At 59.0% G+C, this 26,471-nt stretch overlaps 1 protein-coding gene across 7 annotated transcripts in view; it reads left to right on the plus strand.

The window, feature by feature from the left end:
- Nucleotides 1-26,471, plus strand: part of BAIAP2 (BAR/IMD domain containing adaptor protein 2) — a 47,536-nt gene that overhangs the window by 13,920 nt on the left and 7,145 nt on the right. For 5 of the 7 annotated variants that reach the window (XM_075770348.1, XM_075770347.1, XM_075770344.1 and 2 more), the window contains exons 4-12: nt 9,105-9,166; nt 9,454-9,525; nt 9,880-10,017; nt 21,573-21,725; nt 23,960-24,187; nt 24,850-25,051; nt 25,493-25,694; nt 25,804-25,872; nt 26,093-26,255. In XM_075770348.1, coding sequence (XP_075626463.1) covers nt 9,105-9,166; nt 9,454-9,525; nt 9,880-10,017; nt 21,573-21,725; nt 23,960-24,187; nt 24,850-25,051; nt 25,493-25,694; nt 25,804-25,872; nt 26,093-26,255 — 1,289 coding nt within the window. The remainder of the gene's footprint in view (nt 1-9,104; nt 9,167-9,453; nt 9,526-9,879; nt 10,018-21,572; nt 21,726-23,959; nt 24,188-24,849; nt 25,052-25,492; nt 25,695-25,803; nt 25,873-26,092; nt 26,256-26,471) is intronic. The other 2 variants (XM_075770345.1, XM_075770346.1) reach the window with 1 other exon arrangement.

Consider the following 26,471-nt stretch of genomic DNA (forward strand, 5'->3'; position numbering starts at 1 on the left):
GGAGGTGCCAAAAGAACATAAATACTGCAGATCCAGTGTCTAAAACGGGGTTAAGGCAGCCACGTCTTTTCCCTAGCTCTCCTGCCTGCTCTGCAGCGATGCTGCCTGGGCTGGGGGGGCTCTGCACCTCTGGGTGACACAGCACAGCTAGGGACTGGGTGCTCCGGGTGGGTTTGCAGCACCCCGGGAAGCTGGGTGAAGGCTCAGAGCTGCCCTGTGCCAGGAGAGCTGCTGGGGCTCTTCGGTGCTCAAAACCGGCCGTGTTTTCCTGTACTCTCTCCCAACTCTTGCTCTTTAAGTTGGGTGCTGCAGAACTGTCTGTTTGCGGCCGGTCCCTGGCTGTGCAGCCGTGCGACGGGCCGGTGCAGCGAGCCGAGGTGGCTTGTTCTGCTTGGCGCTGGCTTTTTTTAAAACCACGTTCCTATGAAGGTAGTGATGCTGCGTGTTTGTCTTGCTGAGAACGTTTAGCGCTGCCTCCAAGCTTAGAGTTCTGCTCACCAGCTGCTTAGCACCTCGCATTTTTGTAAATTCTCCATCAGATTTTAGCAACTGTGTGTAGACAGGATAATCCTGGGTGGTGATGGAAAACCTAGCGATAATAAAGTACTTGAGCTGTAATCGGCTCTGTGGCTTGAGTTTTTGGGTTTGAGTGTCTGGCGGGGGCGTACCTCTGTCTGAACCCCGCTGCCGAGGTTTGGGATGTTTCAGGTTGGTTTTCTTGGGTTTTTAACTGAAGTGATGCTCCGAGCAGGTACAGCGTGTAGCTCTCAATTGTCCCCGCGCAGCAGGTTTGCCCTGAGACAGTTTGCTCTGGGCAGTTCCCTGTCAGTTTAGCAGTTTTATGCTTTCCACAACCTGGGAAAATCCTCCTGTGCCTTGTGAGGAGCTGCGCTTGCTCCTTGCTCCCGGTGCTGTGGGGGAAGTGGGGGAGAAGCCCCCCCAGTACGGGACCTCTCTGGGAGGCAAACCCAGCCAGGGGGGCTGAATTGGGGCAGTGGGGGCAGCGAGAATCGGCTTGCGGTGGCGTTTCCAGGAGGGATGGCAGGAAACCTTCTCCCCTCCCCGCTCTGCTTTCCGGCACGTGGAGGATTAGACCGATGCCCGCAGTTCCTCTTCAAGAGGCTCCTTATGCCTCTTTGCATCTCGGGTGGCTGCTGCAGGGGCTTTGCGGAAGCTGAGAAGCTGCTGTGAAGAGCATGAACGCTGTGGGTCTGATCAGTGAAGGTTTGCTCCAGGCTTGATCCAGGAACGGTTTGCAGACACTTCCCAGGAGCTCCAGTCTCATGCGTGCGAGTGCCTGGGTGACTCTGGCCCTTGTCCGGCTCCTGCTTAGGGTCCCTTGGATGCTACTCAAAATGTTGTTTCTTTTGTTCCCCTTAAACTAGGCCACGGCAAAGTCACGGGAAGGGGTTTTCTCCTCCAGGGAAGCATGTGCCTGGTGAGTGGAGCCGGAGGCAGTTTGCACCGGGATGCTGGGGCTGAACAGCACCTGTGGGAAACGCCATCAGGGCTGGAGGTGGGCTCTGCTTAGCAGCTGGTTTTCCCAAAGGTTCTCTTGAATTAGTGAAGGCTGCTCTGACCGAAGCATGGTGCTCTGAAAGGGCAAGACATGCAGTAATTAGTCAGCCATTGATGAGCTGAAATGAGCCTCTAGTAGGTAATGGCTCGCTTCTGATATGCAACTTGTACAATAAAATCAGGACTGGTGGCACCTTCGTGGTCCAGTTTTCTGCAGAGCTCTTTGGTGTCAGTGGAGGATGCTGGGCTTCAAGAGTTTTAAACCATCTACGTACAGCTTTTAAAACAGTGATGAGCATCACGGAGGGATGCAGGGTAGAGCCGTCTCCATCACGCATGCTGTGCACCAAGAAGGGGTCTGCGGTCGGAGCTGGGCGCAGAGCCTGGTCCTGTCCATGATGCTGCCGTAGAGCTGGGGTGCCACCAGCCTGCGCCCCGGTGGGACGGCCAACGTGTAGCAGCCCCTGGTGAGGAGCAGCCTGGTCTGGTGGGACGCCCACGGCTGCGCAGGCAAGTTCAGACTCTTTGCTGCAGCTCCTCGGTCTGGCCCGGCTCTTGGCGGTGGCTCTGTGCTGCGCTGAGTCCTCTGGGGAGAGGGATTAATCTGTTAATTGGATTTGCAGTTGTTTTGGGTGGACGCTTCCTGCAGCAGCAGAGATGCAGATATAGATCCCGTGAATGTCAAAGGTTGTCACGGTGTTCAGTGTGTGACCGGGGACCACCGGAGCTGGTGGTGGTCATGGTGCCCGATGTCTGCTGGGGACCTGCCAGAGCAGTGCCTGGAAAAACCGAACCTGCACTCCAGGAGATATTGGCCTGATGGGTGACTTGGTTCCTCTGCCTGTGGAGATGAGCTCCTGGGTGGGAGAGCAGTGGGAATCTTGTTGCTCCATCCTTTTAAAATTGGACTTGATGATGCACTTGATGGCTTGTGGGTACCAACTTTGCACTGGTGGAAGAATGGGTGCTCTGGACCTGCATTTCCACCTGTGGTTCTGTCAAAAGGCCTAATTTGCCAGAGAAATTGTTGCAAAAATTGAGGACTCGGCCTCCAAGTTGTATCCTTCCCTGAGGGAAGGAACCTGTAGGAATGGGCTTGCTAAGGGTGCAGAAACACGAGACAGACCTCTTAAAAACTGCCGCCTGCCTCAGAAAGGGACCCTGCTGCTGCCTGCCTTGCCTCTTCACTGCCTTCCAACGTCTGATGCAGAGCAGACGGCCATAGCAGTAGGCTTGTTCTCACCACCCTGTGTTTGGGTAAGTGACGGTGGAGGGCTGTTACATGAGCATCTGCGCGGAGCATGTTGCCTGGCTGGAGTTTCGAACGTGCAGCAGCTGCGTGTAACGCTTGGGTTTCACCTTCAGTGGTGACATCTTCCAGGGATGCCGACCTGCTGCGTGCCCGGGCACTGAGCCTGGGATGGGCCCCTGCAGGGATGCTCCGTGCTCTGGGGAGGGACGGAGGGGCCGTGTGTGTCCGTGGGCCGGTTTCTGCTGTCCGGCAATGCTGGGAGCTTGGCAGACTTCGGGAAGGGACACAGCTTGTGCCCCAGGTCCTTGCTGGGGTGCAGGACGGATCGGTTCGTGTGGGTGCAGCGAGGTCTGTGCAGTCGTGTCCTCCTGTGCTAATTAATCCCGTGTCACCAATGCCACTGCTGCCAGAGCAGCGGGGTGGTACAGGACTGGCTGGTCTGTGCGCCGTGATACAGATACGTCATCTGTGCACATCTGGACAGGGGGCTGTTGGGAAGCGCAGGGCATCGCAGGTCACCCAGGTCTCTAATCTGTCCACGGCAAAAGTGTCGATGGCAACTGCTCAGCCTGAGGGAGCCGATTACTGGAAACGTGTCGTTGAACTTGCCTGAGTCAGGGTGCCTTGGGAAGCTTTTGCTTTTCTCTTTACCTCGTCTCTCAATAGATAAATAAAAAATGTCTTAAGCCTTGCCAAGCTGGGTTGAAGCAGAGGCTGCAAACGGAGCTGATCATTATAATGCTGATGAGTCGCTAATATAACATCAACAAACCCAGCACCATCCTTTGGGGCTGCGATAAGTGAAACCTTTCTGAAGAGGAATAGGTGAATCAGCGTGGAGAAACGATTGTTTCCCACACTCGTATCCTTCCCGCTGCACGTGCACGGATCTCCCCCCAAGTTCTCTTGCTATTGAATGTCAGAGCTGAGCAAGTCAGCCGCCTTGTCTGGACGGGGCGTTGGGCTGTGAAGTGCCTCTCTCCGTGGCTTTAGGGCTTGTCTGTGGCGTGTGCTGTGCCTGTGAGCTTGGATCAGGATGTATTAACACGAGGGAGGAGGAAAAAGATTGCGGAAGTTTTCAGTAGCCTGAAATCTGGCTCCTTCAGCTCTTCGGCAGGGAGGTGTGAGCAGGGTTACTGCAGTCTGTGTTTGCAGGACCAGGGCAGGCGGCTGCGCAGCAGCGGGGACGCAGCGCTGACACCCACCCACGCTCGCCGCCGGTCGCGGCGCTCAGTGCTGCGGTTGGTGGCAAACGGACGGTGTGAAACCAGGCGGCATGCAGTGCTGGAAGGGGAACTGGTAACCGCTGGGCTGAGCGCCCTGCTCTGCCGAGTCGGGGGTGGCAGGGTTTCACCCTGAAGCAATAAAGGTTTGATGATCTCCACCCTGCTCCCTCCCAGAGAAAAACCCCAAACCGGTGGAGCTCTCCTGCCCAGCAGACACCTTTGCTCAGCAAAGCCCACGAGGAGCAGAGCGGGTGCCTGTGGGAGCAGCGCCTGGCGCAGGGACCTCCCGGCCCCTTCTCCCCCAGGCACCCGGTGCTTTCGCATCTCCGCCTGCCCAGGGATCTGCTGGCGTGGGCACATCCCTGCCCTGGGTCCGGGTGCTTGCTTGGCATCAAAGGATTCCGCTAACAGCATTTAGCCAGCCATTGAAAAGCAGATTATGGTTTTTTCCTCTTAAGGTTCAGGAGCTCCAACAGTTTGCCCTGTTACTGTCTGTTGTTTTTTCTCGTTAATGAGCTAATATTCCTTTTCTGCCAGCTTGGTTACTTCCCTTGACGGCGCTGTCGCCTTTCGGGTCTCCCTTACCAAAAAGCAATGGGGAGAAGCCCAGTGCGATGTCAAAAGGCAGAAGAGCTGAGCCCCTGAACTCCTTGTTTCATCCGTTCGTGATCTTTGAGATCTGAGTTTCCAGAGCAAGTGATCTTCATGGCGAGCGATGCTGGCAGTGCCGCATCCTCGGTCTAACAGGAGCGAGGAGCAGTGCCGCTGAGGATGCGGTGCTGTTTGCTTGTCAAAGCATCGCTGATGCTCCCGCCGCCCTTGTGGGACGGGCTGGGCTGCTCCAGCCCTGCACAAGCATCAACGTGTCCTGGCTCGGAGCAGTTTGGCTCCTTGGCCGATGTGTTGTTTGCTATTTTTGTTAAAAGTGGCTTGTATCTGGCTCGGGGGCGGGGGGGATCCTTAGGCTCTGAAAACTCAAAAGCAAAACGTTGTGAGATGGGTTCCTACGGCTCTGCCTTCTGGAGCGGCCGCTGGCTCCTGCACCGGGCTTGCGGTGCAACGGGAGGGATGTGGAACAACCTGTTTGCCTGTTCCTGGCTGGGTGTGGTAGGGAAGGGCCCACAATAGCCCCTATAGTTCTCCCAGAACGATACTGTGAGTCAGCCAGCCGTAAATAGCAACTCCTCCTCGCCTGTTTGTGCTCTGCAGCTCTGCAGAAAGGTGTGCGAGCCCCGCACGGGCAGGTGAAACCCTTGCACCGCACTCCTGCCCTTCTGCATCTTTCTTTTTGCCTCAGGGTTTAGGTGAGACGCTTACCCTTGGGTTTCTTCACCTATAGGATGTGCGCTTTGGCAGCAAGGCTGGAGCGATGCTCGTGCTCCATACACAACTTCCACCATGACCCAAGCTCCTGCCCTGCTCTCTGCCCTGCCGCGCAGCGGTAATTACCGCGTTTACCTTGCAAATACCACTGGTAGGTGATGCAAAACGCCCGTGGTGTGGGCTGCTGTGCCACTGCCCGGGCTGGGGCGTGCCGTGGTCCCCACCCTGCCGCCGAGCTCGGGTAATGCCTCGCGGTATCTACCGTCAGCGCAACGCCACGGATCCTCTTCTGAGCCGGGGTTTGAACTGTTTTGGCTTTCCAACTACTGCTGTATCTCTTAGTCGCAGTTTAACTTCTTCACTGCTGCCGGGCTGGGTTAGTCTGAGCGGTTTCAGGGTGAAATGTCTGTTAATGGCTGACAGGGTCTGTAGCTTTTTTTTGCAGTGGTGAAGCAGCTCGTGGCGTGGCGGTATCAGGGTGTTGGAGATGCTATCTGTGAATTCACACAGCGCTGCAGCTACTATTTAGGGGATTTAGTTCAAATCCTGCTGCTGCCCCGCGTGGGTTCCCAGCGACGGTGGAGGCCGTGGGAAGCCCGGAGCTGATTCTTCGGAGCCGACTGGGCTGTCTCAGCCTGGTGAAAGGCTCCAGAGGAAGCTCTCGTGCCTCCGCACAGCCCAGCGCCGGGCAGGCATCCAGCCGCCTTCCTGCGCCGCGACGGCTGCAGCACCGCGCTCACCTTGAGCCGCTCTTGGCGCTGACCGGCCACGCCGCACCACTGGCAAAGGCACGGCAAACTGGCCGTGGCAGGGGAGCGCGCTGCGTGGTGGGCGCGGGGGGGACGGCACTGTCCCCTCACCCAGGCTGGGACGCGGAGCAGCTTGCAGCGGGGAGGGGATGCCGCGTGGGGTGGGAAAGGCTGAAACACCCCGTGCTCGTGCTGCGGTAACGACCAAGGGGGTGGAGGAGAAAGTCCGAACAAAATGATGCGTGTGTCTGTCGCAGGAGATGCGCCGTGCACCTCCCCAGCTGCTGGGAACAGGTTCCCTCCCTGCGTCAGGAACGCGGTGGGGACGGAGCCCTGTTGGTGCAGGGCCCGGGTGTATGCGGTGCTGGGTTTGGGGGTGTCTGTGTAATTTCTGAGAGCCCCGGTCCCTGCTCTCCGGGAGGGCTGGGAGCTCAGCGGTGCTGCCCAGAAAGCCCTCGGCCAGCCCTGCACCGGCTTTCTCAGCCGGGGTTTCCACTCCGGCCAAATGGGGAGGCAAAAGGGAGAGGGGGTGGTGTGGGCTTTGGAAATAATAAGCGAGCCACCCTTGCATTGATATGCTCTTGAAAAAGCAGTCGGCGACGGCATTACATCATTGCCTCCTTGCAGTGGGAATTCGTGCACTTCCCATGATTGAGCTGTCACAGCCCGACCGGAGAGCAATTTCCTGGCGGTCTCGTGGTGGTGACCCCTTGCCTGGACCTCCCTGTTCATGCGTGAAGCTCTCCACCGTGGACGTGTGTAACTGCCGTAGCCGGCTGCCTGCTCGGTGTGAGTGCCGGGGGCTGCTCCGCTTTGCTCAGCACCTTGCGAAGCGGCTATAAAAGTTACAGCCGGCTCGGCGGCTGCGGAAATCTCGGCACGCGGTTTCCTCCCAGTGAAGGAGCGGGGCCGCGGATGCCGTCTGGTCACCTCCTCGCTTTGCAGGATGCTTTGTGCATCACCGCGCTCTCGAGGAGCCGAGCGGGAGGCATGGGGGAGGCAGGAACATGCCGCTGATCCTGCACCGACCTGTGGCAAAGGGGGCTGGTATTTGCCAAGGGCCAAAAGGGATCAGATTTTAATGTTTGCAGAAGGTTTTGAGACACTGAGCATGGTGCAAAGTACGAATTGCTTCAGCCACGAGAGCAAAGAACTGTTGGGCCAGGTTGTTCCTGATCGGCTGGCGGTGTGGACACTCAGCTGGCGTACGGCCCGTGTGCCCGGGCACGTGGTGTGCCGGGGACGGCTGACCGAGCGGTGGGCTGGGGCTGGCCCAGCGCACCCCATCTGGCTCTGTGCCGAATGAGGGTCCCAAGGGTTCCCTTGCACCGGTGGGACGCTGGCTTGGCTCACACCAGTCTCGCCGTTGCTGAGGTTTGACTCCACGTCCGGAGGACGCAGTTGTCCTGGACCTGTCCTCCGTGGAGGACTCGCGTCTTCCTTCGCTGTCGGGGCTGGGCTCCCGCCGGAGCAGGACAGGACTGCGCAGCCCCTGTGGAAGCAAACCTGGGCTCTGTGTCTCGGGGGCTGGGGGGCCGTGCACGCCGGGGAAGGGGGACCCACTGCCCGGCGGGATTAGGGCTGCGGCTGCTCACCCCCAGATCCCCGGTGGGTTCCCAGGTTCATCCCTGCTGGGAGCTGCCGCCTCCACCCTGAGCAGCCCCGGGAGCGTTGCACTGTCTCCTCCCGCACGTTGTCCCGGGGCTCCAGGGCTGCTGTCCCCTTCCCATTGCCTTTCCCATCCCTGGGGTTGCTGTTCTGTTACTTAAAACTCCACGTACGCTTTCATGGGGCTTTGAGTTGTCCCAGGTGCTGCTCTTTTTCTCCCACGGGAGGTGGGGTGCTGCTTTGCTTTGGAGAGCCCCTGCGGGTGTCGGGGGGGGCTCCCAGCCACCGCTGGCTGCAGGACCTGCCGGGGCTGAGTCCTGAGACTGGAGTAGCTCGGACACAGATCGTGGTTTTCAGTCTGCAAACAGCTCCGTGTAGGCTGGAAGCGTCCTGGGAAGCTGTGACCCGCCGTGCTGGGAGTGAGAGCTCCACAACTCAGCCCTTACAAACAGCTGACGGAGCTCGGCTCTCCCCGACAGCTTGCTCTGATCCAGAGACGGTGCTTTTAGTTGAGTGGTAGCGCTGGCTCCTCTCCTAAAAGACTCTCCTGCGGCTCCCGAGTGTGTGTCTGGCTCCAGCCGCGTTGGGGCTTTTGCTGAGGCAGGACACTGCCCTTCCTTCCAGGAAAAGCGCAGAGGGTGTGTGTTCTGCATCTGAAAAGAAAAATTAAAGGAAGAGACAAAGTGGAGCTGGGATCCCTCATCCGTGGGCTTTGTTTGTGGGACCGCCCTGTGGCGTTTGCAGCAGCCGCGTGCCACGGCTCGGCTGCCGAGGTTGAACAGGTCCAGTGGTTTGGAGGCAAATATGAACATAAGGCTTAGCTCCCTTTGCTGTTCCGTGTCCTGTGACCTGGACCGAGTCCCGGGGCTGTGCCTGTCACTGCCCCGCTGCTGGGGGAGAGGTGTGCGGGTGCTCTGTGCTTGGCTTGGGGCTGTTTGCACAGCTAGGAGCAGGCGAAGCTCCTGGCTGTAACGGTGCTATTAAATTCCCGTCTGTTATTAGTGCAGCATCTCTTGTGTCCACATGCTCCTTTCAAGAGCTGGACAGTCGGGTTGAGATGAGGGACCTTTCTTGGTCCCATCATCTCTGGCTCCTTTGTCACGTCCCAGCAGCTGGGCTGAGGGCTGGCAGGGGTAGAGCTCTGCCGTAGCTGGGGTGGGTCACGGGCAGGGCTGGTGCTGGGGTCCTGCCGCTGCTTGTCCTTGTTTCCCTTCATGTTACACAAGGTGTATGTGTGTGTCCAAGTGTCTCAGATGAACATCTGCTCACCTGCAGCTCCCTGAAGATGGGCACTGGGGATACTTGGGGAGCACCCATGGGGTCCGGCTGTGGACCCCTCCATGCTAGCAGGGTGCTGCCTGCCCCAGCCCCGGGGTGTCCCCCTGAGCTCAGCACCTCAGGCCCATTCCCTGCATCTTGTCTTTGCAGGAGACGTGCTCTTCCAGATGGCAGAGGTCCACAGGCAGATCCAGAACCAGCTGGAGGAGATGGTGAGTGCCCCAGCCCAGGCATGCCGGGGTCTCCGCCTGGCCACGGGCTCTGCCAGCATTACAGCCGAGGAAAATGGTTTTTCCATGTCTTGTCTGGGTGACGCCAGCCCCTCTGAAGCAGATTTGCTGAGCTGCAAAGGGTCTGATCTACTTGGGCATCCGCTTCTGCCCAGCTGGGTCCCTCTCTGAGCATCCGTCTGTCCCTCGCCGCTGTCGGCTCTGTCTGTGCAGACCCTCTCCCCGCCGGCCCCTTGCCAAGGAACCGTGTTTTCTCTTTCTGCCTGCAGCTCAAGTCCTTCCACAACGAGCTCCTGACGCAGCTGGAGCAGAAGGTGGAGCTGGACTCCCGGTACCTGAGTGTGAGTTACGGACTCGTGCAGCCCCGCGTTGGCTCGGGTGTCTCTGCGTCTCCCGTTCCTGCTGCCCGTTCCCCCCCTCGCCCAGCTCCCTGCTCGGGGACGGTTGTGCCCCGCTGCTGCTCGTGCCCCGGGCACAGATGGGTGACCAGCCATCACACACATCCCCAGCACAGAACAGCGTTTGCTCCCTGGCAGACTATTGCTGCCCCCGTTTGCTCTCTGGGCCGTGGGAATCCCGCTTCTCCCAAAGGCTGGGGGGGGTCTGCTCGCTTCTGCCAACCCTCCGCAGTGGGACCCGTGGCTGAGGCCGGGCTTCACCTTCGGCTGCTCAGAGCTTTCTCCTGTCGCATCCAGGCCGCGCTGAAAAAATACCAGACGGAGCAGAGGAGCAAGGGGGACTCGCTCGACAAGTGCCAGGCGGAGCTGAAGAAACTTCGGAAGAAGAGCCAAGGCAGCAAAAACCCCCAGAAATACTCTGACAAGGAGCTGCAGGTAGGGCCGCGGGGGGACGGGCACCTCATCCTCCCGCAGGGCAGCGGACGCTTTGCGCCGCGTGCTAGAGGAGGTCCGGCTCTCGCGAGCGTTTAGATGAGGGCTTGCCGTTTTCTTGAGAGGAACGGGCACGGCAGCATTAGGGGAGCGTGGTGGGGAGTGGGAGGTGCGGATGGGGCGGGGGTGGCAGCCCGTGATGGGAGCGCGTTGGTCTCATGGCCGCCCCGGGGGAGGACGGTGCAGAGGGGGAGGACGTGAGCTCCGGTGACGGCAGGCGTTGTGCCGGGCGGTGCGGTGGTGACTAACCCTGCCCAATCCACTGCTCCTCTCGTTGTTTTTTTTTTTTTTGCTTAATGAATGAACCTCAAAGATCATTAACTTCTGTTGTGCCATCTTCCTCTGGATGGTGTTTTGCTTAAATATTTTCTGTGCCTGTTGCCGGGGTGCCCCTTCCCCCAGCTCGCCGGGGCGGCGGCGCGGGCTGGGGGTGGCTGCGGTGAATCACCGCGGTGTGATCGTGGTGTGGGCTCACTCGCCGACCACGCGCCAATTGCTAATCGAGTCCCGGCGGCGCGGGGCTGGGGTCCCTCGTGGCACCTGCCTGGGTGGTTTGTGCTGCGGGGCGGGCACGTTTCGGAGGTCGGAGCGTTGGGATTCCCCACAGGGAGGGAGTTGGGGCCAGGGTGTCGCTGAAGAGCATCCAGGGCACATCCTGGCACGCTGCTGGTGCCGGGGCTGAGCTGGGGCCGTGAGTGGGACATGTCGAGGGGCTGCAGCACCCAGGTTACTGATGCATTCACAGCAGCAGTTCGTGTGTTCTGAAGTCTGTGACCTTTGGTTCGAGCTTTGCCCGGAGCGTGGCTGAACACGGCAAATTTTAACAAGAGATTGATGCACCTTCCTGCAAACCTGCTCTGGCAGAGCGTAGGGGCACTGCTGCTCCAGTGAAGGCTGTTGCATGATTGATGCATGAGTGGTACCTTGAAAAGGGGAAGATTAACCCTGAAGCTAGAAGGTACCTAGTCTTGTGTCTGAGGCATGGGAGCAGGCGTTGCGTTGGGACCAGAAGCTGTTACTTTGGATGCCACGGGCCGGTACCGCGTCCAAACTGATCCCCCTCTGCTGAAGGGCATGTAATGGTCCATGGCGCTTCACAGCCGGGGCTGTGTTCAGGCATCTAAAGTAATCGGCAGGTTGTTACCTTGAAGGTTTTGCTGGGGAAGTGACATTCTTAATTGCACTAAAAGTTGGGAAGTCAGTCATTCTCTGTGGTGTGAATCAGAATGAGCACTGAAGGAGAGAAACGCATCCGCAGCCGTCCTCCCCGGCTCGGCGTGCAGCTCCTGTGCCGAGACAGAGCGCTCCGCGCTGAGCTCGTGCTCGTTTGCAGCGCCGGGCTGCAGCAGGAGGCACGGCTGGCCGGGGCACGGCCGGGAGCTGTGGATGCAGCACTCGGGTGTCCTGCCCGCTCAGGCGGGGGCTGGCGGCGTCTTGAGAGCTGAGCACCTTAAACCGCTTCCGCGTTGTGGCGTCTCTGCAAGCCCTTGCTCCAAAATTCCTGCTGAGCGAGAAAAGCCCTGTTAGGCGACGAGGCGCAGCGTGGGGGAACTGGGGGACCAAACCTTTGTTATCCCCTATCTGCGAAAGCTGCTGATGGGGACAACGGAGCAAACCTGCTGCCAGAGCCACCCCTCTCCTGCCTAACCCCCCCCCCGGCTGCTGCCGTGCAGGGGTCCCCATCCCACACCCCGAGTCAGAGGAGGAGAAAATCCATCCCAGCGATGGGCTTTATGTAGCTGGAGAGGAGCGCTGGTTCGGTTCTCCTGCGGTGATGTGACAGGGACGGGGTAGTCCTGCTAGCACAGGCGCTTCGGGCAGGGAAACAGGATCAGGCTTTCATTCTCTTAATCTTTCAGCAGTGAGTATTTAGGAAGCGCTTATCTCTGAAAAAGCCTTACGATGGCTTTTGAGCTTAAAGAGCTATGAGACTGCTCAACTGCTCGCTGCTTTTTTTTTTTCCCACCCCCCCAGATCAAAATACAAAGTTAAGTTGCTGAATTCAGGCAATCGGGCAGTTTTCCCTCTGTTCTCTGCTGGCTGCAATGCTGGTATTTTCTTTCAATGGAAAAAGAGTCTTTTGGGCCACCCTTGATGCTGTTCTTACCTTTGCTTGGGCGTCAGAGAGCAGGGGACTGCTGCAAGCGTGGGTCCAGCCTGGAGCTACGAGGAGGGAGCCTTGTGTGCGGCTTAGTGAAACTGGAGCATCTGCAGAGCTGCTGGTGTCACACCGTGGGGCTTGGCTCCGCAAAAATCTCTCTACTGGCTTAAAACAGAGAACCACAGAGTTCCCTGGGGAGCTGCTGCATGCGGTTTGGTTTGTTTAGCTGGCCCAGAGCCACCCCTGCGGTGGCTTGTAAAACCCCCGGCGTCCGAGGAGGAGGAGGAGGCTGCCAAAGGCACCTCGCGATGCTTGCGGGAAGCTGCAGACTTCATCAGGCCGGTGCCTGGGGACCGCAGACCGATCAGACAACTGGATGGAGCTCGTGTAATGGGCTGTTGCCGATTACGTGTCTCGTAATGGGAGAAGTTGCTGTTGATGGAAACATCCTAGCAGCTACGTCAGTCATCTCCTTCAGTCAAGCAATAGCATCTTACTCTTCTTTTGAACTCATCCACTTAAGCTGCTGTAGTGGTTGGCAGGCAGGAGTCTGGTGCTCTGTCATCATCTCTCTTTGTATTTAATGCTCCGGGAAGCAGAATTGCTCCTTTCTGCCTCTTCACCACTTGTTGAGTGACCACGTCTTGTCACCGCCTGCAAGTGAGGTGGGAGGGCGAGACGAGCGCGGTGGGAGAGGCAGCGCTGTCCTCCGTCGGGGAGCTGTGGGACGTGGCTCCTGTAACATCACCCTGCTCTGCAGAGCTGAGAGGGGACGTGGGGCTGCTCGGGCTCAGGATTGCCGGGTGGCAGAGGACAGCCCTCGCCTGCGCCAGGGTGCCAGCGTGGCTCGGGCTCCGTGCTTGGCTGGACTGACCAGAAACCCCAATAAAACAGCCCGAACATCTCACCTGTGACTCTTCAGTTCTATAGAGCAGAAATAAATGCTGACATTCAGCAGGCACTGCGTGTAACTAATTGCCTTGTGGCTGGTGAGCAGTAGCTTTGGGAACGTGGGGGTTGAGGTCTGCCCAGGATAAGGCAGTGGCACGATGCTCGCGGACGCTTGCAGGAGGCTTCTGCTGAGCTTCGTGGCCTGGCTGCATGGCGAGAGCTGATCCAGGGCTGCCTGCGAGTCCCACATCATCTGGCCATCTTGTGCTTGTTTTGTGGAGTTTAATAGATGAGGGCGGGCGTCACAGGATTAAAATGGTTGAGGATTTAAAGCACCGTGTGGTTTGCAGTAGAGACGACTCACTTAAAAGCAGCTCAAAGTGCAATTAGGCTGCAGGAGTGATTTTCCATCTCCAAAGCTTTGTCATGGTCAAGAGAGATGCTGTGGTTGTGGGTAGTTAGCGCTGAATGTTGCAATAAAGCCAGGCTTTTTATTCCGTATGAATCAGTCCAGAGCTTTTGTTATCCATGAGGAATGAAAGCTGAGACAGCTAACTGCCTCAAATGTCTCATCTTAGTAGTTACCGTGATATTTTTTTTTACCTGTGTTGAAAACCAGAAGAGTAAACCAATTGCATTCACTTCATGTCTTTTATGAAGAATGAAAACAATATTAAGGTTAAGCAATCACCAAAGAAGCTAAACTGCTGTAATTTCATTAAACGCTGGTTATGACCAAGCCATGAAATCAAGGTCACAATGGGTTTAGGACCTTGATTGAATCAGCAGCTCAACAACGAAGTTATGTTGGTTCAAACTATTTATCAGATCATATTAACACTACGAGCAATTGGATTTCTCCATCAGGCTGGGACGAAGCTGACTGTAGTTCAGCCTAAAGAGCGGAGCTGAAGCCGGCTGTTTGCAGCGAAAGGCTGTGCCTGACCTGGGCGAAAGGACTTTCGGCGCAGCTGTGACGGTAACTCCGGAGGGGCAGAGGGAGCTCCCGGCTCCTCCTAACCCCCCCCCCAAAACCAGGCTTTGCTGAGCTGGGGGCGGTGGGCTGCGGAGGCTGAGCTCAGCTCCTGCCCAGGTGTGTCTTCTGCTTGTCCACACCTACACCTACTGCTATGGGAATATTTTAAGCATTCGATACCACTGTGCCAAATAACTTGGGGGGCTTTATAAACTTTTTTAATTGAAACCTCATTTTGATATTCCCATCAGGAGACATAATTTTAGGTGTAGGTCAAGAAGCTCCAACTGATAAGGAGTTTGCACAAACCAGGTTACAAGGGCTTATGTAAAAGTCAAACCGGGAAGAATTATGTAAAAGCTCCATGGCTGCAGGTAACTCTCTCCAGGTTTTCTCGTGCTTTGAGCTGGGTTAGGCTGGGTGTCCGAGCCCAGCAAATACAGGCAGCGGGTGCTGGGAGGGGAAGTGCCTGGTGGGAGATGCCCCCCAGGGCACGGGGTGAGCTGCTCTGGTCGTGGGCAGACGTGCGCGTCCTCCTTGCCGTCCTGACTCGGGAAGCGCCAACCTGAGCATGCCTGTAGCTCGGCGGCGTTACCTGCTTGTGTGTCGAGACTTACTGGAGAGCTCGTCCCTCGTGGTATTTTTCTGCCTCTTTAACTCTGTAATCAGCTGTGGACTCGCGTGCCGGCGACGTTGGCCCCTCTCACCGTGGGGCTGTAGCCCTGAGCATCTGGGGAGGCTTCGGGCGTTGGTGGGGCTCCAGCACACCCTGCTCTGGCGGGGCACCGACCCCCTTCTCTTCAGACACGGTGCTGCAGGAGCCATATGCTGAAGCGGCTTTTTCAGACTTTGTGGTCTGTAAGTGCTTGTGAAAGATGCAGCGCCGAGAGAAGGAAAGTCTCCGTCTCCTTCCACCGGCTGGGGTGGGTTTGCTCAGCGGCCGAGGCTGGCGGGCAGCATCCCTTCCAGCCCGGCTGAGCTACGGGCTCTGGCACAAAGTGCGGTTTCCTGAAACCGGCTCTACAAATCTATAAGCAGCTGGTACAAATAGACAAAATGAAGTCTTAAAATTCTTTTCCTCTGGGCTGAGGTGCCTCAAGTGACTCTTCTGGAAAGCTGGGGTCTTGGTCCCCGTGCCTGTGCGGGTCAGGGCCATGTCTGATGAGCGCTTTGGTACCAAACCCTGCGTATCAAGCTCTTGATCCGGGGTGTCCCCATATCGAGGGAACATTTTAAGCAGCGGATCATGAAACCCCCGCACAGCCGGTTGGAGAAAGCGCTTGCCTGCTGTTTTGCTCTCTGCAAATTTTATGTAATATCACATGTGTGCGTGGATGGCGCTTTACAGGAGCGGTGAACGGATGAGGCTGCTGCCCTGATGAACGGATGTGTGAGACGGGGAACGTAACGAGGGGAGACAGCCCTCCTCGGGGGAGCAGAGGGAGGCTGGCGTCCTTGGAGCGGGGCAGCTGTCAGCGGTGTGCTCCCTAGGATCCGCTCTGCATATTATTTCACCTTTGATAACCGTCAGTGCGGTAGCGTCCGCATCCTGGAGGAGGGTTTTGGCCACAGGGCGATGGAGCCGGAGCGGCGGAGGCTGGTGGGCAGCGCAGCGGGTGCCGGCACTAAAAGACCTTCCCCAGCTGGAGATGCCGGTGCTTGCGCAGGGCTGGGGGCGGGGGGGGGGGGTTGTCTTCTCCCCAGGAAAAGTGCAAAGATTTGGGGTGCCTCCGTGCCAGAAGCACAGAAGCCGTCCAACCGCGGACGGCTGCGGCGACGCGGGGTCCCGTGGCTCTGCGGGGGTGCTTCGTCCTTGCGAAAGGCAGCGGAACGTGTTTTGGCTCCCATGGTGAGCCACGTGTGGGTGTCCTCTGCTGCAGGAGAGGGTTTGGTCTGTTGCTTTATTTGCCTTATTACAAGAGAGGTTAGGTCACCTCAGGCTCGTTTCTGAGCTCCAGTCTCCTTCCCGGCCGTGCTCTGCTGCGAAGTGCCGCCAATATCCCAGGGCTCGAGTACGGCTCTGGCTAAACAAACCGACCCCCTCCCTCTCCGTCTGTAACACTGTGGGTGATGATGGAGGCTGGAGGGAACTGGGAGGGGATGGCTTCTCCCCCAAGGCTGCTCCAGGGTCCCCCAGCTTCCACACAGGGAGCAAATTCTGGGAGTGAGGAGAAGCTGTCGGGGCTGAGGATCCCCAGGCTTCTTGTTTTCCCCAGTTTGGCTCTGTGCTGTGCTAGGGTTTCAGCTGCTTTTTCCTTGAGACTATTCAACAGCTTAGATGCTCTTCCTCTGTTAATCAGCCTAACTCCTTTCTTATTTTATCCCATTACTTTCTAATTATTCTCCCTCATGGTTCCCTAAATAAATCCTCCCTTCTCTTGGGGGTTTACCCCTTCCAGGTGTATTTCAGCCTGTTCCATCAGTCCGGCCCAGCTCAGAGCCCTCTGTCTCTCTTCCCCGCTGCTCTGTGCCGCTGGTCCTGTCCTGTCCCTCCCTGGGACGAGAGCCCGGTGCTTGGAGCGGAGGCACGGTCCCCTCCCTGCTCTGCATCTCTCCTGAAGCTGGCTAGAAGCAAGCCCAGCCCGAGCTCCCCTGCGGCATTACTGGCTTTCTGGTCTCAAAACTCACTGCTGTGCCCGCCGTGGTTAGCTGGTGACCCCTGAAAGGCAGCCTTGCTGCCTGCTGTTGGTTCCCTCTTGTCCCTGCAGCCGGTCCTTCGCTCAGCCTGCGTTAACTGGCGGTGGCCGACGCATCTGATCGCTGGTAAAGAGCTGTAATGATGATTTCTGCAGTCGTGCTCAGCGTGGTCGTGATTAGCGTTGCCCTTGGCTCATATTCCTGACTGCTTTGCACGTTCTTGGCTTGGATAGAACAGTTTGAACTCATTTTTTTCCAGTAAGGATGGGTGGTTATTAAAGGCTTGACTGAAGTTTGCTAATGATGCTGTTTCACCTGCGCTAACTATGCCGATGGCAACATGCGCTTGACAAGAACTCAGGTCTTGACACTTCTCAGATGCTTTTTCATCTTCACACACCTCTAGCTGTCAGCTTTGGGGTGGCACTGGGGAGATGTTGGCGTAAGCAGCAGGGCCTTTGTGTGCCCTGGCTTTGCCGTGCCGGGGATGACAGCGGCTGTTTGAGCTGGGGAGTTTGCAGCATCTTGTTTCCTCTCTCATGTTTTCTTGTTCATAGAATGGTTTGGGTGGGAAGGGACCTCCCAGCCCACCCAGTCCCACCCCTGCCATGGGCAGGGACAGCCTCCACTAGCCCAGGTTGCCCAAAGCCCCATCCAACCTGGCCTTGAACACTGCCAGGGAGCCAGGGGCAGCCACAGCTTCTCTGGGCACCCTGTGCCAGGGCCTCAGCACCCTCACAGGGAAGGATTTCTGCCTCCCATCCCATCTCCATCTCCCCTCCTGCAGCTTCAGGCCATTCCCCTTGGCCTGTCACTCCCTGCCCTTGTCACCAGCCCCTCTCCAGCTTTCATTGTTCCTAACTCACTGTCTGACCCGTTGGGGTAACTCGGTCTGCCTTCTGAACGGAGGCTGCCCAGCTCTGGCTGGACCCCGCACGGCCCAGCATCGCTCATCTCCCCCGGGCATCGGGCAGCCAGGAGGGGTCGAGCCGGCGGGTCCCGGCCGAGCCGCTGCCGGGGCTGGCAGGGAGGGGGGTCCCCATCCCTGGGCTCGCAGCTTCCCTGGCGCGGGCAGCAGCATCTTCAACCAAACCCTCTTCCCGGCTGCGCCCGGCGCCGCCGTGTGCTGACATTGCTAATTGGGTCAGCAGCTCCCCATGAATTGGAAGTGGATGTGTTTGGGGAGGGGAGGACGGGGAGTTATTTGAGGCCTCTCCAACCTAGAAACCCAGAAAAGGTTTCTGGAGCTGTTGGGCTCCGGTGCGTGCTCTGGCTCTTGGCACGGCCGTGGCCACTGCGAGCACAACCCTGGCCGGCTCCCCGCCCCCTCGGGCGTTCAGTCAAAGTGTCTTTTTTTTTTTCTCCTTTAAACTGGGATTTTTTTCTTTAGATGATGCTTAAAATCCAAATTTGAAGTTGACAGCCTAAATCAAGGTCTGAATTGAAGATGCATCACTCGAGTGGTACATGCTTGTGGGTGCGGTCCTGGAGAGGATGCTGCGGAGCCCGGACGCACCGAGGCCGGTGGGGAGACACCTGCCCCTGGCCCTTACACCAGTTGTGCCAAGCTGAGAAATGTGTTTGGCTGGGGTTCAAAATGCTGCAGGATCCCCCTCGTCCCTGGGGAGAGGGGACGTGAGCAGCAGCTGTGAGCCCGACGGGCTGCAGGTAACTCCTCGCTGATTAAAGGCAGCGCTTCTCCTTGACGTACAGTAGTGAGATTTACATTGTGCTTGGCGTGTTGCTCTTTTTTTCCCTGTGCATCTGGCGCATTTAGCAAGGTTTTTATTTAAATTGTCTTTCTATGCGTTATTTGAAAGCCCATTGTCATTTTGAGCAAATCCGAAATGAAAACTGTCTAGTGAACAAGAAGCGTTGCTCGCCATTTTGTAATGTAATAACGTGTAAAAATCGAGGCTCTGAATAAATCAATGGCACATCAGGCATATTTACATAAAGCATATAAAGTGCTGAGAATACTAAATTTAGAGCGCAGGCTCTCTGCTTGCAAATCAACATGTTCTAACTGGTTGCAGCCATTAAGACAAGCCTTTCTTTAGCGAAATAATTAGAAGTATACTTGCAAAACAAGATTGAAATCAGGGATGTAAATAAGGCTTTAACTTGCGTTTTTTAAGTTGTGATTAAAAATCTTAACACTGCTAAGGTGAGGCAGGATTTCCCCACCTCGCGTGGCGGTGTACGGTGTCTGGGGGAGGAGAGCTGACTCTCCGTACGCGGGGCACGGCTGTGTCTGACCCGGGGATGGCTATCGGACGGGGAAACCTGAGTCGCGGCGGGATGGTCCTTGTGCTACTGAACCAAATTACCTGGAGGTGGACTCATTTCACTCCTCCCCTTCCCATTCTTGATGGCCCAGTTAGTAAATTAAGCAGGATGAGTTTAGGGTGTCGGGGGTCTGCGCTATTTCAGGTGCTGTCAGGGTTACGCTTTCCTTCCAGAACCGGGGCTCTGCAGGGGGGGAGCATCGTCCCGCTGCCTCCCTCGGGAGGGGAGGGGAGGGAAGGGAACCTCTTTGGGAGCAGCCTGTGGTGCAGGGTCTGGGGACAGCAGGGTCGGTCTGTCCCGGGCGTAGCAGGGCTGCGATGGAGGGGTCGGGGCTCTGGACCCTGGGGGGGCTGGGGGCTCTCCAGGCTGGTGCTGGCGTCCTTCCCTCCTGGCTCCCATCGCCGCTGCCAGCCTGACACCTCTGGGCTCTGTCCCTGTGCTGTTCCCGGGGCTAATAATACCCGTGAGGAGGCGGCGCGCTCGGCAGCGCCTCTGTCCTGAGCCCACTCCGGGGAGCGATGCTTGCGCCGAGCGCATCCTCCCACGGCCGCCTGCTCCTGCTCGCCGTCCCCACCAGCACGTCCCCAGGGCTGCTGCCACCTCTTGCCTGCACCATGCCGACCCCAGCAGCTCCGTGCCCGCTGCCGGCACAGCCCGGCTGCCTGCTGGCTTTCCCGGTGCCCTCCCCTGTATCCCCACCAGCCCGTCCGGCTCGGCTCTCCCCGCAGCTTCGCTTGGGGGTGATGCGAATACCTCCATTGCTTCTGTGCCCAGTGGCATCAGCTCGGTTACCTTCATTTATTTCTGTTCCTGAACATGAGTATTTGCAGTAGATTTTCTCATTTTGGGGGGGGGGATTCTCTTTGAAACAGGATTGTTGGTTGCAAACTGGGATTTTACCCATTTCTCACTGACCCCCTCTCCCCAGCCTGTGTTGGTGCAAAAATCCTGTTGGGTCTGGCACGAGCTCTGCGCAGGGTTTGCCCTCGAGGGAGGATGCTCCGAGCAGGGTGGGAGCAGTAGGAGCTCCAGCTCTGAAATAAGCCCACTTTGAAGTCTGGGATGTCACTTAATCTTGCTGCTTTTGTTGAGGTCTGCTCCATTTTATGCGTCTGCTAATAAATATTGTAGCATGCTAAAAATAACTGTTCAACACGAAGAAAGAAGTAAAGCTGCTTTGGGCCCTGAATTTCTAGATTAATTCCGTTCTCAGAGAAGCTCAGACTTTCTGAAACGGGTTTAGCAGTACCTGGGCTGCGTGGCTGGTTTGGCTGTTCAGTGTGGTGCTGCCGCCCCGCGGAAGGGCCGGTGGCAGGGAGGTGCTGCAGGGCAGGACAGCGATGGGCGCAAGATGCTCCTTGTCAAGGCTCGGTGTGGTGGCTGCTCTCCCAGTGCCACATCAAGGGTGGAGGCTCCTTGCAGAGGAGCTTGGGGACATCTCGAGAGGACTGAGGGAGGAGAAAAGTGGCCAGGTTGGGGACCTGGGGACATCCCACACCCTCTGTGCTCAGGGATGCTGACGGTGTGGCCGAGCAGCAGCCCTGTGGTCCCAGACGTTGCTCTGAAGCCGTCCCATGTGCCACGGTTGCATCGCACGGGTCAGCCTGAGCAGCCGGGTTACCCCAGCCCAGCTCTGGGTGCCGTTTCCATGCCCTGTACGGCGTTGGCAAAGCCCCGCGTGGCGCGGCCGTGCTGGCAGAAGTCACGCAGGTAGAGCAGGAGCCCGTGGCAGCAGAGGAGCCTCCCGCTGCCGCATCTGCGGTATCTCTGCCCGGCACTGGCAGGGACCCCGGCATCTGCACAGCCCCGGGGTGCGGCGTCGAGGAGCGGCCGCCCCGGCAGTCCCCTTGCTGCTTGCGGCCGGGCAGGGAGTGCCGTACCGACGTGCAGCGCTCCCTGCCCCGGCACCGTCCCCGTGTCCCCGGCACCACTTACTGTCCGGCTGACTGGCAACGCAAACGGAAAGAGCTGCCGGTAGTTTCAGCGTTGCTGATGGGGGAGGGGGGTGTTGGAGGGGGTCATGTGCTGCGGCCCCCAGCTCTCAGCAGCATGGCCCTGCCTGCCCTTGCAGGCAGCGACGGGCAGCGAGCGGCGATGTGGCAAAGACGGTGGCAGCAGAGGAGGTGCCGGGGGCGTTCGGCCCGGGCTGTTTCACAGAGGTTTGTGCCGTGGCGCCTGGCAGAGGCGGGCAGGGGGCTGCGGGGGCTGGTGCCAGCCCTGGGCTATCGGGGCAACCTCTCCGGCCTCCGCCGTCGGCGTGAGTGCCTCAGCGCGGCTCGGGCGCCCGTTTGGTGAGAGGGCGGCTGCACGCGGTACAGCTCGTCCCGCCGCCCGCACGGCTCCCGGCCCACGTGCTGAGTCAGCGCCTCTGCGTGGGGGGCGGGGGGGGGCTCTGATGAGTAAGGGCGGGTTGGAGGGGCTGCGCAGGCACGCGTGTGCGTGGCCTGTGTTTGGGGGGACCCTGCCTGCTGGCCCCCTCCGTGGCCGCACCGCTGACCCCTCTCTGGAGGATGCTGCAGCATCCCCTACCCTGCACACCGAGGGGCAGGCGCTCGGCAGGCAAAGCGGCCACAGCAGCCACCCCTCTGCTTCTTTCTGTTCTAGTACATTGAAGCCATCAGCAACAAGCAAGGCGAGCTGGAAAACTACGTCTCCGATGGCTATAAGACAGCTCTCACGGAAGAGAGGAGACGGTTCTGCTTCCTGGTAGAGAAACAGTGCGCGGTAGCGAAGAGCGCAATCACCTACCACGCCAAGGTGAGTTGGAGCGTCAGTCTGACGCCGTGCTCCTGCGGCCGCTGGGCTGCGCGTCCCCGGCTGCACCGTCACGGTGTGGCTGCTCCTGTCCCGAGCTGTTGCCTGTAGAGCCGGCCGGTACCCTGAAAGCTGCGGCTGGGGCAGCCCCTGCGGCTCGGGGGGCAGAGGGGGAGGAACAGCCAGCGGGTGCCCCACGGGCAGGGTGCCCTGGGAGACGTGTGTGCCCCCCGGGGTGGGAGAGGCAGGGCTGTCCTGGGGCTGCACCCCGAGCTGCCCTTCCTGTGACAAGGGGACATGTCACCCATGGGTGCTGCTTTGCATTTCAAAGCAGCTTCTGGCTGCATGAGGTAGGCAGGACTGTGGTTTGCTCGAGTGCCACCGTGGCGGTGCCGATGGCAGAGCCTGGCAGCGTGTCCTGCCGTCTGGCTCTCCCAGGCGGTGCCGCTCCCTCTGCGGTGCGACTTCACCTGCGTAGGAGAGCTGGTGGCAGCTGGATGGGGCTGAGTTCACCTCCTGCGTGTCCTGGTCACAGAGGTCTGAGGGCTCTGCCCTGGCAGGCGCTGGTCAGGCTCCTCACGCGTCAGCTCGTGATTTGCAAAAGCAGAAGAAATTCAAAGCAGCAACATTCCTGCTCGGATTTGGAGCAGTGCTGCCTGCCCGGCAGGGAGAGGGCTCCCCCCGTTACCCCCAGCCTTAGTAAAGACAGGGATTGGAAAAAAACCCCAGGGATAAAACTGCTGCTCCAAACCCCCTCCTGCCTGTTCCCAGGCAGCCCACATCTCCTGGGCCAGGAGCCGGAGCTGCTGCCTGCCAGCCTGGGGAGCGGCGGCCCCCTGCGCTGGTCCGGAGCAGAATCCATCTGGATGAGGGCTGGGAACGCCGGTGCTGCTCCCGCAGCCTCATGCTCCTGTTCTGGTTGTTCCCCACCACCACCCCCCGTCGCTCACAGCACCCATCTGTCACCACCGCGCTTGGCACTGGGGAGCAGGAGAAGGAGTTTGGATTAGTCAGCGCTGTCCTCGCGCTGCGGGCTGGATCGATGCTTGGAATATGCGAACTCCTCCTGTAGTGCAGGAGGGGAAAAAAAATCCCCCCCGGGGACGGGGGATCAGCAGGCACAAGGGCCACGGCACCTGTAGTGTGGCTGCAGCACGGTGAGACCAAAAACTTCTTGCAGCAGCAGCAGCACATGGAGGGTGATTTTTGCAAGAGGGATTTTGCAGGTGACTTGTCCAGAGCGCGGTGGGTGGACGTGGGCACCCGGCCCCGCACTCACCTGGCAGCCGGCGTGGGCATTGTTGGCTAAAAATGCCATTCTGCTGCCTGCGGCTCCCGGAGGATGCTGGCAGCAGCCGCAGTCTGGGTGGCAGGGCTGTGCCTCGGCTGGAGCCGGTGGCCGATAGCGGGGAAACATTCTGCAACTTTGAACTTGGCTTTAGAGGCATTGTGATATGGAGGGACCAAGTTGTCTCTGGTTGAGACCGGCTGCGAAGCTGTGCAGAGACGCCGGGTCACCCGCTGCCGTGTGGCTCTGCTGCGGGCTGCGCTGGCGGGCGAGCTAGCCGTCAGGCTTACGGAGCCGCTGGGTGGTTTGGGACATCTCCCTCAGAGCCACACGTGGGGTGCGCGTGCACATGGCACGGGAGCGTTAGCTGAATGAGGGCAAGTTCAGCTCCACTTTGGGGGCTTTTTCCCCCTTGGCTCGGAGCACAGCGGTGGATGGCTGCAGGTCCTGGGAAGGTTTGGCTGCAGGGTGCTGGGGCCAGGGGCTGTTGGGGCTGAGCAGCCCTAAACAAAGCAGCTCATCCCTTGGGACCTGGGCGACAGCACGGAGTACGGCTGTGCGCCGCGTGTCCCCTGGCCAAGCCTTTGGTCAGGTTTTATTTCTCCGCTCGGTCGAGCGGTGCTGTTCTGAGCACAGCACCCTGCCTGGCTTCCTACGGCCCCTCTGCTCCTGGAGCTGCCCCACGCAGGATATCTCGGAATTATCTGGGGAGGTGAATTACCTTTTCCTTCCCTCCTTTCCATTTTTCATTGCACCTTCCTGGCTCAGCTGCCCTCAGAGCCTGGAAGCTCCATGTTTTATCTTATCCGTGCCGTGCACAGCGGAGTCAATCCTGCAGCCAGGGTCAGGCCAGCTCCGGATCTGCGTGGTGCTGCCGGGGGAGGGGTGCAGAGCTGGGTGGGTCGTACCGCACCCCTGTGCCCTCACACCTCGCTGTTCTCTGTTGCAGGGGAAGGAGATGCTGACGCAGAAGCTGCCGCTGTGGCAGCAGTCCTGCTCGGATCCCAACAAGATCCCGGACCGCGCTATACAGCTGATGCAGCAGATGGCTGCCAGCAGCAATGGCACCATTATGCCCAGCCCTCTGTCTACATCCAAATCCAACCTCATCATCTCTGACCCCATCCCTGGTGCCAAACCTCTCCCTGTCCCCCCGGAGCTGGCACCTTTTGTAGGAGTAAGTACCTTTGTGGTGGAAGCTGTCCTGCCCTTCTGAGCAAAGCTGGAGGGACGAGCCCAGGCCAGCGCCACCGTTGCCCTCAGCAAGTTGCCTTTTGATGGAGTGTCGTTGGTGCGCAGGGATGGGCAGCTCCATGCATGGGCCACCCTGGGGTACGGGAAGGAGCTGGGCAAGGAGATGGGCAGTCCATCCTGCCTCATCCTGCCTGGGTTGCTGAGCTCCGGAGGGGCCGGGGCTGCAGGGGCTCCCAGGGGTTTGGGGAACCCGTGAGCTGGCCTCATCTGGCCAGGCTGGTCCTAGAGCTGTGGGGCTGAACCGAGGTACCCCAGTAACCACGGGAGAGGGTGCTTGGAGTGACCCATGGGATGAAAAACCCTTCAGAAAAGGGTTTCCCCCCAGTGTGGGGGCACGAGCTGAGCAGTAGAGCTCAGGAGCGATTTATCAGGTGCGAGGCAGCTTGGAGCAGTAAAACTCTGTAGAGATGACCCCACTGCTCCCCCCAGAGCAGCTTGTCTCGGGTGGGGAACTAAACCCAAGAGGCTGGAGCTCTGGTCTGCTGTGAACCACCTTCCCTGGAGCTGCGTCCCGCTGCGGGAGCTGCGGTGGGATGCCCTAATGAAGACGTTCCCCATCTTCCCCCCCCCTTCCTCTCTCTGTAGCGCATGTCGGCGCAGGAGGCCATGCCGGTGATGAATGGAGTCTCAGGCCCAGACAGTGACGGGTACAACCACTGGTCTGAGATGAAGCCAGCACAGCCCAAATCTTTATCTCCTCCCCAGCCTCAGAAGCAGCTGAGTGACTCTTACTCCAATACACTTCCAGTTCGCAAAAATGTGCCACCGAAAAACAGCTACGCATCAGGTGAGGCTCTGTCCTCCCTGTCCTCTGCTCTGGGGCTCCCGGGGTGCCGCGGTGCCGGCGGTGAGCAGGGATTGCTGGGGGGGCAGCGACCGGCAGTGTCCCTCGGCATCAGCTGCTGCTCGCACCTCTGGACACGGGGCGAGGAGACGAGTGGGGCCAGGCTCTGCCACGGGGTTTGGCTGGGTGGGGGTTCAGCCCATGGATGGCGTTTCTGGGAGAAATCACGAGGAATCTGGCACAGGGAGGCTGTTCCCTTCGCCGGGGCGGTGGCCTGATCCTGCCTGGGATCCTGTCATTAAGGGGGAAGGTGTGAGTCACACCGAAGGTTTTATTGGCACCCGGGGTAAAATAAATGAGGTCAGGGACCTGTCCCTACCTGTGCCTGCGTTTGGGCCTGGCATTAAGGACGTGGGGCACTCACTGGTCTCTGTCTCCCACCAGCCGAAAACAAGACGCTGCCGCGCTCCAGCTCCATGGCCGCAGGGCTCGAGAGGAACGGCAGGACGAGGGTGCAGGCCATTTTCTCTCACGCTGCCGGAGATAACAGCACCCTCCTGAGTTTCAAGGAGGGTGACCTCATCACGCTACTGGTGCCGGAGGCCAGGGACGGCTGGCATTACGGAGAGAGCGAGAAAACAAAAATGTGAGTGCCGTGGCCGTCCCCGGGAACTGCCGCAGCCCCGGTGCGGTCTCTTCTGGATCCTCCGCGAATAAACATGGGTTTGGCTTCATCCCCTGCCGTTGCCTTTCAGGAGGGGCTGGTTTCCTTTCTCCTACACACGGGTCCTCGACAGTGATGGCAGTGAGCGGGTCCACACGAGGTAGGAGCATTGCATGGGTGCCATGCCGGGTGCCCATCCCAGGGCGGGCTTGGGATGGGAATGCTCGGCTTGGGATGGGAACGCTTCCCCTGGACGCGATGGGTGCCGTTAGGAACGGTGGCTGGCCTGGGGGGGCTGTGGGTGGACGGGCAGCCTTGGGGGGGGTCTGGGCCCAGGGTGGGCTGGTGCTGATGCCTCCGCTTTGGGTCTCCCCGCCCAGCCTGCAGCAAGGGAAGAGCAGCAGCACCGGCAACCTGCTGGACAAAGACGACATCGCCATCCCGCCGCCCGACTACGGCATGGCTTCCCAAGCCTTCCCGGCACAAGGTGTCAACACCTTCAAGCAGAGGCCGTACAGCGTGGCCGTGCCCGCCTTCTCCCAGGTGAGCCCGGGGGGGGCAGACAGGGCTTCTTCCACTCCAGGGGGGGACGTCTTATAAACAGGAGATGCTTGAGCAAAGCCCCGGGCGTTAGTCCCTGCTGGAGCCAGGTGCACGGTGGCCTGGGTGTCTGCAGTGTCTCTGTTCCGCCTGTGGTTTTAAAGCAGAAGGATGAAATGCGTTAAAGCGTCTTCTCGGTCTTGGCGCGGTGCAGAGCAC

Source organism: Balearica regulorum, chromosome 18 (assembly GCF_011004875.1).
Source record: "Balearica regulorum gibbericeps isolate bBalReg1 chromosome 18, bBalReg1.pri, whole genome shotgun sequence".
Taxonomy (NCBI): Eukaryota; Metazoa; Chordata; class Aves; order Gruiformes; family Gruidae; genus Balearica; species Balearica regulorum.